Raw genomic sequence first — 14,198 nt, forward strand, 5'->3', positions numbered from 1 at the left:
TTGATATTGCAGGTAACAAATAAGATTGGGAAAATTTTCAGGAAAAAAAACCCTGCCTTTGGTTTTCCTGCCATGTTCCCTGTACAATACACCGGAATATTATAAAGTAGTCACTTTGCCTCACACAAGATTGTGTTTTGTTTTGTAGAGTTGTGCAGCCTCACCAGCATCAGGTGATAGATGAAGATGAACTGCCTAACTCCAGTCACAGTGAAGAGAAGCCTGGCCCATCTCGAGCTGGGGCCAGGAAACGTCAGCCGAGCATGTCTGAGACAATGCCCCTCTACACGCTCTGTAAGGAGGATTTGGAGAGCATGGACAAAGAGGTGAGCAAAAAAAGAAAATTAGAGAAGAAACTGATCCAAACCAAGATAGCAAAGTGACCATTTGCAATGTTTGTGAGCTTCAGTGGGTTGATCACGGTGTACAATCAAGTTGTTGAGATTTGAGTTTGATCACTCCAGCCCTTTATTGATTTTCTGTTTCTTTGTACCACTTTGTTACAAATATCCTGAAAATTATATTCACACACATCAATGCAATGTGAGATAATATTCTAAAGTAAAGAATTGAGTCATCTTAACTACATGACATGATTGTTTATAAATGTATTTGTTTAGTTTTGATCTGTGACAGTAACAATTTTAGATCCAGTAGACTGTTAATGAAATTATTGCAAGCAAATAAACCACTTTGGGAGAAGAAAATTTTTCATTTCATTTCTTAATGACACGTTTTGCTGTTTACATCATTTCTCTCCTGTCTTCACACCTTAAAATGGTATAAATACAAATATTTTGAAGCAATTAGAGATTGTAACAAGATGCTTGAATTAGCATGCCGAAAAATAACATTTCGTTGCTGCTGCTTTCTTGTGCTCTCGTAACTTGTGATGCTCCCAGTTTGAATTTGTGTTTTGTTAACTTGTTTACGAAAACTTTGTCAGTGTGCAGATTTTGTCACGCTAAAGAGTGGTAATTTACCAAAATATCTACTGGTTTAGTCATCATAGTCATATTATTCTGAATCTCTAACCTTCAAAAGTGCTTATTATAACATATTTTCAAATATGTCAAACTTCTTTTTAAGCAAGCATCAAACCAACTGCTGTTTGATGTTTAACATAGCAACCTAATTTTGCTTTCCAGTCATACCTCGTTGATGTTTGCACTGTAGTTTAAAACTGAAAAGATGCTTCCATAGTGATTGAATACCATTTGGGTTTGATTTAGCATCATAGAAAAGCACGCAAAGCAGCTGTTGCTGTTTTAATTTGAACAATTTAATAACATAATGGCATTAAATAAAAGAATGTCTGAGGCTTTTTATTGGGTAAGGACAAGGATGCCAGTTAGGAACAAACAAATACTGAGGAGGTACTGTAGGACCAGCTTGTAAAAGATTTTTTGAATGAAGAAAGGATAAGATAGAAACCAATTTGTTTAAGGAGAGAGTTCCAAAGTACTGTACTACAGTCCAACAACCAGAGAGGATTGACCTTGCTCATGGTGATGGGTATGTCACAATGTCTAACTATTTAAATCCACTCAAAAAAGGTGGAGCAAGAGAATGAGGAAATTTATTCATCAGGATGAGAATATGTTGCAGTGCAAAAAAAAACCAGCAGAACATGAAAGAATACTGGGTATGCTGTGATGAATTGGAGCCACTGATCTCTTGCATTAAGCTATGAAATGGAGGACAGAGGAGGAAAACATTGAAAAACATTAATTCTAGAAGTGACAAAAATTGAGACATTTAGCACAGAAAGCTCAGAGCTGAAGCAAATGGTTCCAGAGTGGGGAAAGTCTATTCTGAGTCATCAACCGGCTACAAAGCCATGAAAGATCAGCTCAAGGTCAAACAAAAGAAACCAGTTGTGGGCTTCCTGGTTCAGCCTAGATATGCAATTGCAGTTCGTGAGAATGGGAAGGGACATTACTTGTTGCTGAAGATGACATCATGACAAAATGTTTGCAAAATCATCTTGCAATCATCATTCTGACTTGAATAGTGTGTCAATGGAAGACCAAACAACCAGAATACATAGGAGTAGAAGTTAGGCCATTCAGCCCATCGAGTCTGCTCTGTCATTCAATCATTGCTGGACGTTTATTGAATTTAATTGAATTGAATTAGCTTTATTGTCACATGTACTCAAGTGAGTACTGAGAGGTTTATAAGTTGCCACTTACAATGCCGTCTTAGGTAAGAAGATACCTAGATACATCATCTTCAGTTACAAGATCTTAGAAAATAGAAAAATAAAAAGTTCAGCATTGCAGAAATAAAACTCTTGAAGTCAGTATTCAGATGCTCTGGTACAATTGCAAAGATACTTTAGTCAACCCTTCCTTATGACTTGGTTGTCTGTTTCAGAGGGCAGTTAAAAGTCAACTATATTACTGTGGGCCAGACCAGATTAGGATGGCAGATTTCCTTCCCTAAAGGACAGTAGTGAACCAGATGGGTTTTTGCAACAGTCAGTAATAATTGACATGGTCACCACTAGTGAGCTGAACTTTAAGCTCTTGATTAATTAATTAAATTTAAATTTCAGTGGGTGGAAGCATTAGCCTGGGTTATGGATTAGGAGGCCACTGACATCATCAATATGCCATTGTATCCTAACTTTGTAAGAAAATTGGAAGTTGGCAAAAAATGGATAAAACATACAACAGATATAAAATGTTGGAAGCTTTATCAGATGTGACAATTAAAACTACATTCCTATTTGGGCCACAGTTTTCATTATAAATGACTACGTAAAGTATCTTTACAGATCTCCTGTAATGTTGCTAATGGGTGGTCTGAGGTTCAGATCTATGGTTGTGGCATTTAACTGCTGAATTGCAGCTTCCCCTCTGAGTCAGTCTAACCTCGGAAAGACAGTGATCAGGTACTATCACAAATCAGAACACAAACAACAAGGCATGTGGAAATTAATGATGAAGGTAAGAGGGCCTCTCCTTGAGAATATGTGAAAACCCCAAATCAAAGGCAGCACAGTGAATCAGTGGTTAGCACTGAGTGGCTGCCACATAGCACCAGGAACCCAAGTTCAATTCCAGCCTCTGGCGACTGTCTGTGTGGAGTACGCACATTCTCTCCGTGTCTATGTGGGTTTCCTCCCACAGTCTAAAGATGTGTAGGTTAGGTGGGATTGGCCATGTTAAATTATGCATAGCATCCAGCAATGTGTAGGCTAGATGGGTTTGCCATGATATATGCAGGGTTACAGGAATGGGGGAGGGGGGGGGAAGATAGAGGGCAGGTTTGGGTGGGATGCTCTTTGCAGGATCGCTATGGACTTCCTGGGCTGAATGGACTGCGTCCACACTGCAGGGATTTTATGAAAGATTAATCAATACATGTCCCAATAAAACAAAGATAAGGATGAATAAATTGAATTACTGTAAAATGTGTTTTCATTGTGTAAAGGCATGAAGACATTTACAAGAAGGTTATTACACTTCTACAATGGCATTTTCTTTATTTATAGTGCTAAAACTGTTTTCTGCCACTTATGTGAGTAGCCTGACTGTGTTTGTATAGGGTTCACATAGATTTTGCTGTCTGCTGAAGAAACTCCATAAGCCAGGTCAGCAAGCTGCACCCTGCCATACCTTAAGTGACTTGAATCTTCCTTGTGGTTTAATCACAGAATTGGTCAGTCACAAAAGGTATTGTTTGTAAGCTCCATCCTCTGAAGTGGAAGTTTTCTGAGGGTGAAAACTTTGAAAGGAACTGTCAGTTTTATTTATTTGGTTTTTATTTGGCATGTAAAATCAAGACAAGGTGAAGTTTGATCTGTTGAACCGTTTCTGAGATAGCTTTGAAAGCAAAATTTGTATCATACAATAATTCTGCAGCTACATTTGCTAAGCTCAGTAGGGGAGCTGAAAACTTACGCAATGGAAGAATAGCTGGTTAATGAACAACAACTTGAAGGTTGATTTTTATATTTGCATGTTCTTTAACTTTAAAAAAGAAGTTATGTTTGTACAATTTTAAGTATTAGACTGGCTACATGGATATTCAGAGTTGGAGGGGAATTCGCAAAACAAGTCCTGAAATTGAAATAGTTTATTCTTGTTAACATCCAAGTGATGGGACAAAGGCATTTGATAAACAGGAGAAAATAACTGCTTCTTTCAGGACTGATTTAAATTTATAACACTGCAAAGACCAGTCTGAAAGGAACATCAGTGACTCTTATGCTTTAATTTAACTCCCTTTGTCAAGTAATATAACTCTTTCCAATGTTTGGAAAGTTCTTGCGGGAAATACATTTTCTACTTATTTGCTGATCTGCAGTGTGGAAAAAAATTAATAATTGGTTTACGTGGGCCGGGGTGAGTTGAGGTACGAGGTTAATGGGAGGTCGGGAGATATGCATGATGTAGTGGCAGTGGTGGGGACTTTCCACTCTTTGGAAACCACTGTTACAAAGTTCTTTCCAAATCCTTTCAGTGGAAATGTAAACTGTCCTGCTCGTTTTCACATGTCGACACTCTGTTCCACAGCAACTGAATTTGTGACTCACTATGCGTTAAAACCATATCTTCAGTATTTGTACATCTTCTGCAGCAACTAATACACTGTCCAAATTCAACATTGGTTTTCAGAGGTGTTGATTTGTGGTTGGAAGGTTGGAGGTTTGCAATTACACAATGCTCTTTGTCAGGAGGGAAAACAAATATATCTTGTGTTGTGTTATAGACTTGGCAGGAATAAGCAATTTTGGCGAGTGAAATTGCATTGTTCGTGAGTGTGACTAAACATAATCAAAGTTTTGCTTTTCGATGTATTTACAGAGTTGTCAATGGTACTCCCATGGGTGAAACAGGTCCATGAGGAATTGGTAACCTGAATGCCCCCTCACTGAAAGGATCTAATTCTGCAGTCCTGTTATGTTACCAGACTTGACTTGTTTTTTGGCCGTCATTATTTGCAATATAAAACGGCTACATTCCTACCCATCTCTTTGACAGTATCCAGCTCCCCTTACCTCTCCATTCTCTGACTCTAATCCTGTGTGTTCACCTCTTCCCTTTTCTGCACCATTGATAGATCTGCCTGTAGCTGCCAGTGTCCTGTGTTCTTGAAATACAAGCCCAAAATGCTTTGGCTCTTGTTCTTCCCTTAAGACTCGTCCTTCAAAACAAAAATCAAACATCCAGCCATTCCCTACTAATAGCTTCTCCTTTAGCTCTGCCCATTCTGTGTGATTACTTCTACTAGATGTTTTTCTCGATTTTAAAATAAAGCATTCGCATTGTTGTACCGAGTTTGTGCAACTTCCAGCATTTAGAAGATCATGTGTTTGTTACCTGATTTGTCCAGTTTCTCAAGTGGATTAAATGGAGCTTCTTTCATCATGTGTACTTTCCCCCAGTTCAAGAAGCAAACTTTATTTGCAGTCAAAGCCTTTGGGCATAATTTAACATGCAAAGCGATCTAATTACACAGGTTGTGTTACTTTTGGTCTTCTGTATCTTGGAGCCGTTAAACCTTTGTATCTTTATGACTTTGTTATTATGTCATTTATGACACTAATTATGTCTTTGGTATTTGGCTTCATGTTGAGACTGGCTTCAACTCAGGCAAGTAGGAGAAGGAATTAGTAATCCATCTTTCACATTACTAAATTTATTAGTAGTTGTAGACTAATCATCCCGTTGAGGTTTGATATGCTTTTCCTTCTTACAGTTCTAACTGTTCCACTGGGCTGTGACCTATTGCATCATTGTCTCCGTGCCTTGTTGAGATGCATAATTCACCTTCACAGTGAGGCCTTGTCTGATGGAAAAATATTATTCCTCTAACAATTCAAACATAATGATGTAAAAGAGCTTCATGTTTAAAAAAAACACATTGAATTTCCTGAATCTGTTGTTCGTTGCCCTCCCTCTAATTTGTTCTTCCCATTAATTAAGGTTTACATTCCGATCTCCATTGATTTTAACAAGAAGAGGGTTGTGAAGGACCTGCGGCTGGCTTTGTGCTTTCTCTTCCATTTGCTACATTGCAGTGAAGTGTGCAGTACTTCACAGGGACACTGCAATATCAGAGGTGCTGTCTATTGAATGAAATGCTAAACTATTGTTCTTGTCTGCTCTTGCAGATGAGCATCAAACATCTGACAGCACTGTTTCAAAGAAAAGAAGGGAAGTTAACCCCTGAGGGAGAAATTACGGATGGCACCATGGCTCAGTGATTAGCACTGGATTCAATTCCACCCTCGGGTGACTGTCTGTGTGGAGTTTGGACATTCTCCCCATGTCTGCGTGGATTTCCTCCAGGTGCTCCAGTTTCCTCCCACAGTCCAAATGTGTGCAGGTTAGATGGATTGGCTATGCTAAATTGCCCATACTGCCTAGTGATGTGTAGGTTGGGTGGTTTAGCCATGGAATATGCAGTGGTACAGGGTGGGGAGTGGGTCTGAGTTGGATGCTGTTCAGAGGGTTGGTGTGGATTCAATAGGCCGAACGCCCTGCTTCCATATTGTAGGGATTCTGTAATAATACCAGACCCTCAACATTATTTCTCTGCATAGATGCCTCCAGACCGGCTGAGTTTCTTCAGCATCCCCTGTGTTTGTTTGAGTTAACACCAGAGTCCTGACCAAAATGTATCCCTCAATTCAATACGCCAAAACTGGGATATTAACACATTGCTATTGGGTACATGCCGTGTCAATTGGCTACCAGGTTTCCTCTCTTACTCCCCTTCAAAAGTCCTTCATTGTTTATGCAGTGCTTTGTGAAGTCTTAAGGTCATGAAAGGTGCTGTACAGATGCAACTCTTTTATAAGGAATAGGAAGAACTAACTTGCATTAGGTAGCCTTTTTTTACAACCTCACAATTTCACAGTAAATTAAATATTTTTGGAAGTTAGTCACTGCTGAAATGTCAGAATTATTTTAAAACTTGAGGGATTATGCTGCAACTACAATAAAATCTTTGTTCATCAAAAGAAAATCAATTATTCTATTAGACGTGGCAGAAGTTAACATCCAAAATATCAAGGTAGCTTCAACTGAGGTATTGGAAATTTTTCTTGGCATACTATTATGTTCAAACACTGAAAAGACTTAGCAGTTCTCCAGAACTAGTTTTGTGGATTTTGTTTTAATGCCAGAAAACAACATTAGAAACTCCCCTTTCTAGGGTATCTCACTTACTGAGAGAGGCTTCATAAATATGACAAGAAATTGGAATTAGGTAACAAATTTGTTTATTAGGGCATAAGGAGCGGGAGAATGTTAGTCCACTGGGAAGTCCCACCGACCCGTGTTTGGCCATTATCCCTCTAAACCTTTTCTATTCGTGTACTTATCCAAAGGGAGTCCAGAACTAGAGGGCATAGGTTTAGGGTGAGAGGGGAAAGATATAAAAGAGACCTAAGGGGCAAAAGAGACCCATAAGGCTAGTCCTTACCACTTTTCTTAAACAGTGACACCACATTAGCCAACCTCCAGTCTTCCAGCACTTCACCTGTGACTATCAATGATACAAATATCTCAGCAAGGGGCCCAGCAATCACTTCCCTAACTTCTAGGGTACACCTGATCGAGTCAGGGGGATTTTTCCACTTTTATGCATTTTAAGACCTTCAGCACCACACCTCTGTAAAATGACATTTTTCAAGATGTCACCATCTATTTCCCCACATTCTATATCTTCCATGTCCTTCTCCACAGTAAACACTGCTTCAAAATACTCGTTTAGTATCTCCCCCATTTCCTGCAGCTCCACACATAGACTGCCTTGCTGATCTTTGAGGGGCCCTATTCTCTCTCTACTTACCCTTTTGTCTCTAAAACCCTTTGCATTCTCCTTAACCCTATTTGCCAAAGCTATCTCATGTCCCCTTTTTGCCCTCCTGATTTTCTTGTTAAGTGTGCTCCTCCTGCCTTTATACTCTTCTCCGGATTCACTCGATCTATCCTGTGTATACCTGGCATGCTTCCTTCTTTTCCTTAACCAAACTTCAACTTCTCTAGTCATCCAGCATTCCCTATACCTACCAGCCTTTTCTTTCACCCAAGCAGGAATATACTGTCTTTCGACTCTCGTTATCTCACTTCTGAAGACTTCCCATTTACCTGCGAACATTAGCCCCCAATGAGCTTTTAGAAGTTCTTGCCTAATACCATCAAAATTAGACTTCCTCCAATTTAGAACTTCAACTTTGAGATATCTGGTCTATCCTTTTCCATCACTACATTAAACCTAATAGAATTATGGTCATTGGCCCCAACATGCTCTCCCACTGACACCTCAGTCACCTGCCCTGCCTTATTTCCTAAGACTAGATCAAGTTTTGCACCTTCTCTAGTCGGTACATCCACATACTGAATCAGAAAATTTTCTTGTACACACTTAATGAATTCCTCTCCATCTAAACCCTTAACATTGTGGCAGTCCCAGTTAATGTTTGGAAAGTTAAAATCTCCTATCATAACCACCTATTATTCTTACAGATAACTGAAACCTCCTTACAAATTTGTTTCTCAATTTCCTGCTGGCTATTAGGGAATCTATAATAGAATCCCAATAAGGTGATCATCCCTTCCTCATTTCTCATTTCCACCCAAATAACTTCCCTGGATGTATTTCTGGGAATATCTTCCATAAGTATATCCTCCCTTAGTGAAAATGATAACATAAATGTATGTGAAGGATATTGATAGCCTAAGTAATTTGGCAAAACTGTGGCAGATGGAGTTCAAAGTAAGCAAGTGTGAGGTTATCCATTTTGGATAGAAAAAGCATAGATAAGGGTACTTTCTAGATGGTATGAAGTCAAACACAGTGGATGTCCAAAGAGACTTGAGGGTTCAGCTGCATTAGGTCATTAAAATGTCATAAGCAGGTGGAGAAAATCATCAAGGAAGCTAATGGAATGCTGGCTTTTATATTTCAAGGATTCGAGTACAAAGATGTAGAAGTTATGCTGCAGTTATACAACATCCTGGTTAGATCCTACTTGGAGTACTGTGAGCAGATCTGGGCACAACACCTTAAGAGGGAATACAACATAGATTTACAAAAATGACATCTAGACCACAAGCGTTATGAGGAGGGATTACACACATTAGACCTATTTTCTTGAGATTTTAGGAGAGGCAGGGTTTATAAAGATCAATCATCTCCACTGGTTGGAGATCTTAGAATAAAAGGCATAGTCAAGAATTAGGGCTTGGCCATCGGGAGAGATGTTAGGAAGCACTCCCACACATGCAGGATGGTAGCTATTTGGATCTCTCTTCCATAAACAGCAGTGGATGTTGGATCCGTTGATGAATAGTTTTAAATCTGAGATACAGTTTTGTTAAGCAAAGGTATTAAGGGATATTGCCCAAAAGGAGTTAGGCCCACATATCAACCATGATCACATTGGTGTAACTAGTTCGAGGGTCTGATGGTCCTACTCCTGTTCCTATGTTTCAATGCTTGGTGGTAGGAGACAGAGGGTGGTGGTGGAGGCTTGTTTTTCAGAGTGGAGGCCTGTGACCAGTGGTGTGCCACAAGGATCGGGGTTGAGTGCACTGCTTTTCACCATTAAAATAAATGATTTGGATGTGAATATAGGAGATATGGTTAGTAAGTTTGCGTTTGACACCAAAATTGGTGGTGTAGTAAACAGTGAAGAAGATTATCGCTGAGCACAATGGAAACTTGATTGGATGGGCCATTGGGCTGAGGAGTGGCAGGTGGAGTTTAATTTAGATAAATGTGAGCTATTGCATTTTGATAAGGCAAACTAGGGCAGGACTTACACAGTGAAAGGTCGGGTCCTGGGGAGTGTTGCAGAACAAAGAGAACTCGGGGGTCAGGTGCATAGTTCTTTGAAAGTGCAGGCGCAAGTAGACTGGGTGGTGAAGAAGGCATTTGGCACTCTTGCATTCATTGGTCAGATTCCCATGGGATGCCACCACCAGACACATACTACCTTCCTCTCCCTTGTCAGCCCCCCATGGGATTGTTCCATCAGAGACCCCCTGGTCCATTCTTTCTTCACTCCTAAGACGTCTTCACAGTCTAATGACACCTTTCCGTACAATTTACCAACCCCCCAAAATACCACCACCACCAACCATCCCCCTACACAGCTTCCAGGTGAAGCAGTGCTGAATGACCGCTTTGCAGAAAATCTATGTTCTGTCTGCCAAAATGACCCTGACCTTCCAGTTGCTTGCCACTTCAATACACCACCGTGTTCCCTGACCAACGTCTCTGTCTCAGGCTTGCTGAAGTGCTTCAGTCAAGCTCAGCACCAGCTGAAAGAACCGTACCTCATTTTCTGCTTGGGGATGCTGCAGCCTTCAGGGCTCAATATTGGGTTCAACAACGTTAGGACCTTCTCCCATGGCCTTACTCCAGGCTTTGTCATCTCATGGGCTGCTACCACAAATAACCCATTGTCAATCACTAATGGTCCCTATTAGCAGCTATTGGTTCGCCCAGTCTGACCTGTACCTATTCCTTTGTCTAGAGTGTGGTGCGGGAAGAGCACAGCAGGTCAGTCAGCATCCGAGGAGCAGGAAAATTGACATTTCGGGCATAAGCCCTTCATCAGGAAACCCTTCAACACAGCCTTGACTCTGATCTCCACCATCTGCAGTCCTCACTTCCTCCCATTCCTTTGTCTGCCTGTTTTTACACACACACACACACTCTCTCTCTCTCTCTCAGGGCTCCACCTCCACTTATCTTTTTCTCCTCCACCTCCCCTCCCCACACTCATCCTTCAGCAAATATGCCAACCGATTCCCAGCTACAATCTGTTTTGAAGAAGGGTGTCTGGAGCTGAAGCATTAACTCTGCTTTCTTTCCACAGATGCTGCCAGGCCCGCTCAGTTTTTCCAGCAGTTTCTGTTTTTGTTTCCAGTTTCATCAATAGCAAATAATGCATGCCAAGGCACTTTTGCGTCCAGTGTTCCAGTGCAGTATTTTTGAGTTTAGTCAGAGACTCATAGAAATGTACAGCACAGAAACAGACCTATCGATCCAACACATCCATGCCAACCAGATATCCCAACCTAATCTAGTCCCACCTGCCAGCACCCTGCTCATATCCCTCCAAACCCTTCCTATCATATACCCATCCAGATGCCTTTTAAATGTTGCAATTGTACCAGCCTCCACAACTTCCTTTGGCAGCTCAATCCATTCACGCACCACCCTGTGCATGAAAAAGTTGCCCCTTACGGGTCTCTTATATCTTTCCCCTCTCCCCTAAATCTATGCCCTCTAGTTCTGGACTACCGTACCCCTGGAAAAGACCTTGTCTATTTATCCTATCCATGCCCCTTATGATTTTATAAACCTCTATAAAGTCACTCCTCAGCCTCTGACGTGTGACAATCAATATGCATTGTCACAAGGTACCGCAAAAGAGCAGTGTGACAACCACCAGACAATCTGCTGAACTGGGAGGCATCGGAATGAACTCTACTGCTGTTCTTCAAAAGGAAAAAATGCCATTTTGTCATTTATTAGATTTTAGCTTAACACCTCATTTGAAAGACTGCACCACTGGTGTGCTAGCTAGACGATGTAGTCAAGTCTCTGCCCAACCTTCTGGCTCAGTGTCAGAGTGCTACTTTTAAAGTTACAGCTGACACTCGGCTGACACTAAAGGCTTTAGGGAGAGAATGCAGAAAAGATTCACAAGATTAGGTCTGCAGATGAGAAACCTCAGTTGCAGAGAGAGATTGGAGAAGTTGGGGGTATTTTTCTTGGATGAGTGAAGGGTGAGAAGAGATTTAATCAAGATATTCAAAATCATGAGGGACCTGGTAAATGAAGGTACGAGGAATCAGTTCCCAGTTGATGGAAAGATTGAGAATCAGACTTCAGGTAATTGGGAAAAAAAAAGAGACAACATGAGGGGAAAACCTTTTCATGTAGCACCCTGACATGACAATTTGATTTACTTACGTGTTTGCTGGATGTTTTGGATGGGGGATTTAATGGTGCGGAGATGCTGTGGTGAGATTTACTTGTGCAGCAGTTTGTGAAACCTGGAAGTGGTGTAAGCCATAAATAAATTTCAATGTTTGTCCCTTTCAGTGTGATTGAGAGTCTGTCTTCTGCTGACACATTTATGGGAGTGAATCATCAGTGTTTACAATAAGAAAAGGTGCTGTACTTTGTTTTCTTTCTTATACAATACTTGATCAGATCTGCTATTTTCAGCAACAGTGAGAGTTGCAGAGTACTGACTGAGCAATATAACGAAAATGTACAGTGCACATCTCTAGAAAAGTTGGTGTGTAAATAATGCAACCTTTGGGTCACTGCTATTTACAATGGGACTCCTGACTATCAAGAGAAGTCTGATTGCATAAGCATTCCTATATCTGTAGAGATATGAATGAGTGCACATTGATAGGTGGCCTTCCCATTTATTACTGACAAACATGAGTTAAGCTTTGATATATGATGGATTAGTGAAGCATGTATTAAGTGAAAACATGTTACACAATTTTCATGTCCATCTGTGGAAGATGTCAAGAAACTCTTCCAATATGAGTTTTGAGATTTGTCCACCAGAATAAGTATGGAAGCAGGGAACAGTGCTCAGTGTTTTAAGTTCAGATGACCTCAATCTGATTAAGATTGAAACCCATTTAAAATAATTGAGTTCATGGCAACATGAGCATTAGCCTCTGAGTCAGAAGGAAGTGGATTCAAACCCAACTCAAGAGACATAGTACTTGGGTTAACACATCAATCTAGTACTGAGGGAGTACTGCACTGTTGGAGGTGCAGTTTATTTGGTGCAATATTACATTAAATGCTGTCTGCCTCTCCAGTGAGCATAAAATAATTCCATTGTTCATATTCAAAGAGATGAAGGTGGAGCGCCCTGTTATCCCATGTTGTATCCCTCAACAAGTACAATTTAATCAGATTACCTGATCCTTTATCTCATTGCTGTTTGTTGGACAGTATTATGTCCAAAACTGGCTGCCATGTTTTTCCACAGAACAATTAAACCTGCTGATATTGTGCTAATAATAATACTAGACAAAGTCAGATCTCAGATTGAAAGGCCAGAAGTTTTTTTTTACTTTTGCTATTTGTAAATTGTGGTGGATAGTCACTAAACTTTTTCATTAGAGATTATCATTGTACGTTTAACAAAAAAGTGTTTATTACACAAAAGTATAAATATGAACAACTTTACGCTTTGAGAAGTATTAGCAGCAAACTCCTTCCATATATTCATAAGAAATATTCAACCTCAACAACATATAGTCACCCAAATCTCAGTAAAGAGACATCCCTGTTTTCACTTTAAAGCTTCCTGCATAGTTAGCATGAATATAATCTGTGTCTCATTTGGAAAATTTATGCATTCACTCAATGGTATTTTCTTCAGTTAATGTCTTTTCCTGGCAGCCTTTAACAAACTGCTATCACAGTCGGTGTATTATTTCAAATTGGTTCCTTAAACCCATGTCTTCAAATTTTCTGCCTCTGAAACATTTTTTACTTGAAGCAAATCAGAATTTTTTCTTCCCCCATCCTTTACTTTGAAACTGCTATTATCACTGCTTCTGCTGCTAAGGAACTCTTCTGTTGACATAAACTGCACACTTCCTGCCTGTAACTAGATGTTTCTGTCTTCTGTGAGGGACACCTGTCACTAGGCAGCAGCAGTTTGCTTTCCCTTGGAGCCTAATGCATTCACCTCAAAAATTTAACCACCTTGTTAAAATGCACATAAACAAACAAATTTCCAGACAACCTTCTACCACTCTCAGAACTGAAAAATGAAAATAAAATTGTACACTCCCCTTAACACATACAATATAAAATATAATTTTATAATACAATAAAGAATACAAATACCTGACTTTAAAAAAAACCCAAGTTTCCAAGTAGTAATATAAAGTTACATCATACTACATTTTAAAAAAAATGTAATAATAGCTGTGAAGTATCTTGGTATATCCTGAGGTAATGAATGGTGAGTAAGAGTAGGAGCACTCTTACCCCGTCACCACACTCCTGCTGAATTGGGCCAGGTTTTCAAAATAAACTGCCGGATGAATTAGAACAAGGGATAGCCTTTTAGTAAGGAATTGGGTGCCCAGATATAAACACTTCTAAAACTGGTTTTACAAATTCTATATTTACAAACTTGTTAATTTTTCTTTACAAATTAATATATTAGT

The 14,198-nt window shown here is 39.9% G+C and overlaps 1 protein-coding gene across 4 annotated transcripts in view; it reads left to right on the plus strand.

The window, feature by feature from the left end:
* Nucleotides 1–14,198, plus strand: part of ctdp1 (CTD (carboxy-terminal domain, RNA polymerase II, polypeptide A) phosphatase, subunit 1) — a 313,359-nt gene that overhangs the window by 167,878 nt on the left and 131,283 nt on the right. For all 4 annotated transcript variants that reach the window (XR_015756956.1, XM_043688614.2, XM_043688613.2 and 1 more), the window contains exon 11: nucleotides 149–326. Coding sequence is in view for 3 of the 4 variants with exons in the window: in XM_043688614.2 (XP_043544549.1) it covers nucleotides 149–326 (178 nt within the window). In the remaining variant the exon portion in view is untranslated. The remainder of the gene's footprint in view (nucleotides 1–148; nucleotides 327–14,198) is intronic.

The sequence above is a fragment of the Chiloscyllium plagiosum genome, unplaced genomic scaffold (assembly GCF_037043375.1).
Source record: "Chiloscyllium plagiosum isolate Xiang-an unplaced genomic scaffold, Cpla_swu_hap1 HiC_scaffold_4, whole genome shotgun sequence".
Classification (NCBI taxonomy): domain Eukaryota; kingdom Metazoa; phylum Chordata; class Chondrichthyes; order Orectolobiformes; family Hemiscylliidae; genus Chiloscyllium; species Chiloscyllium plagiosum.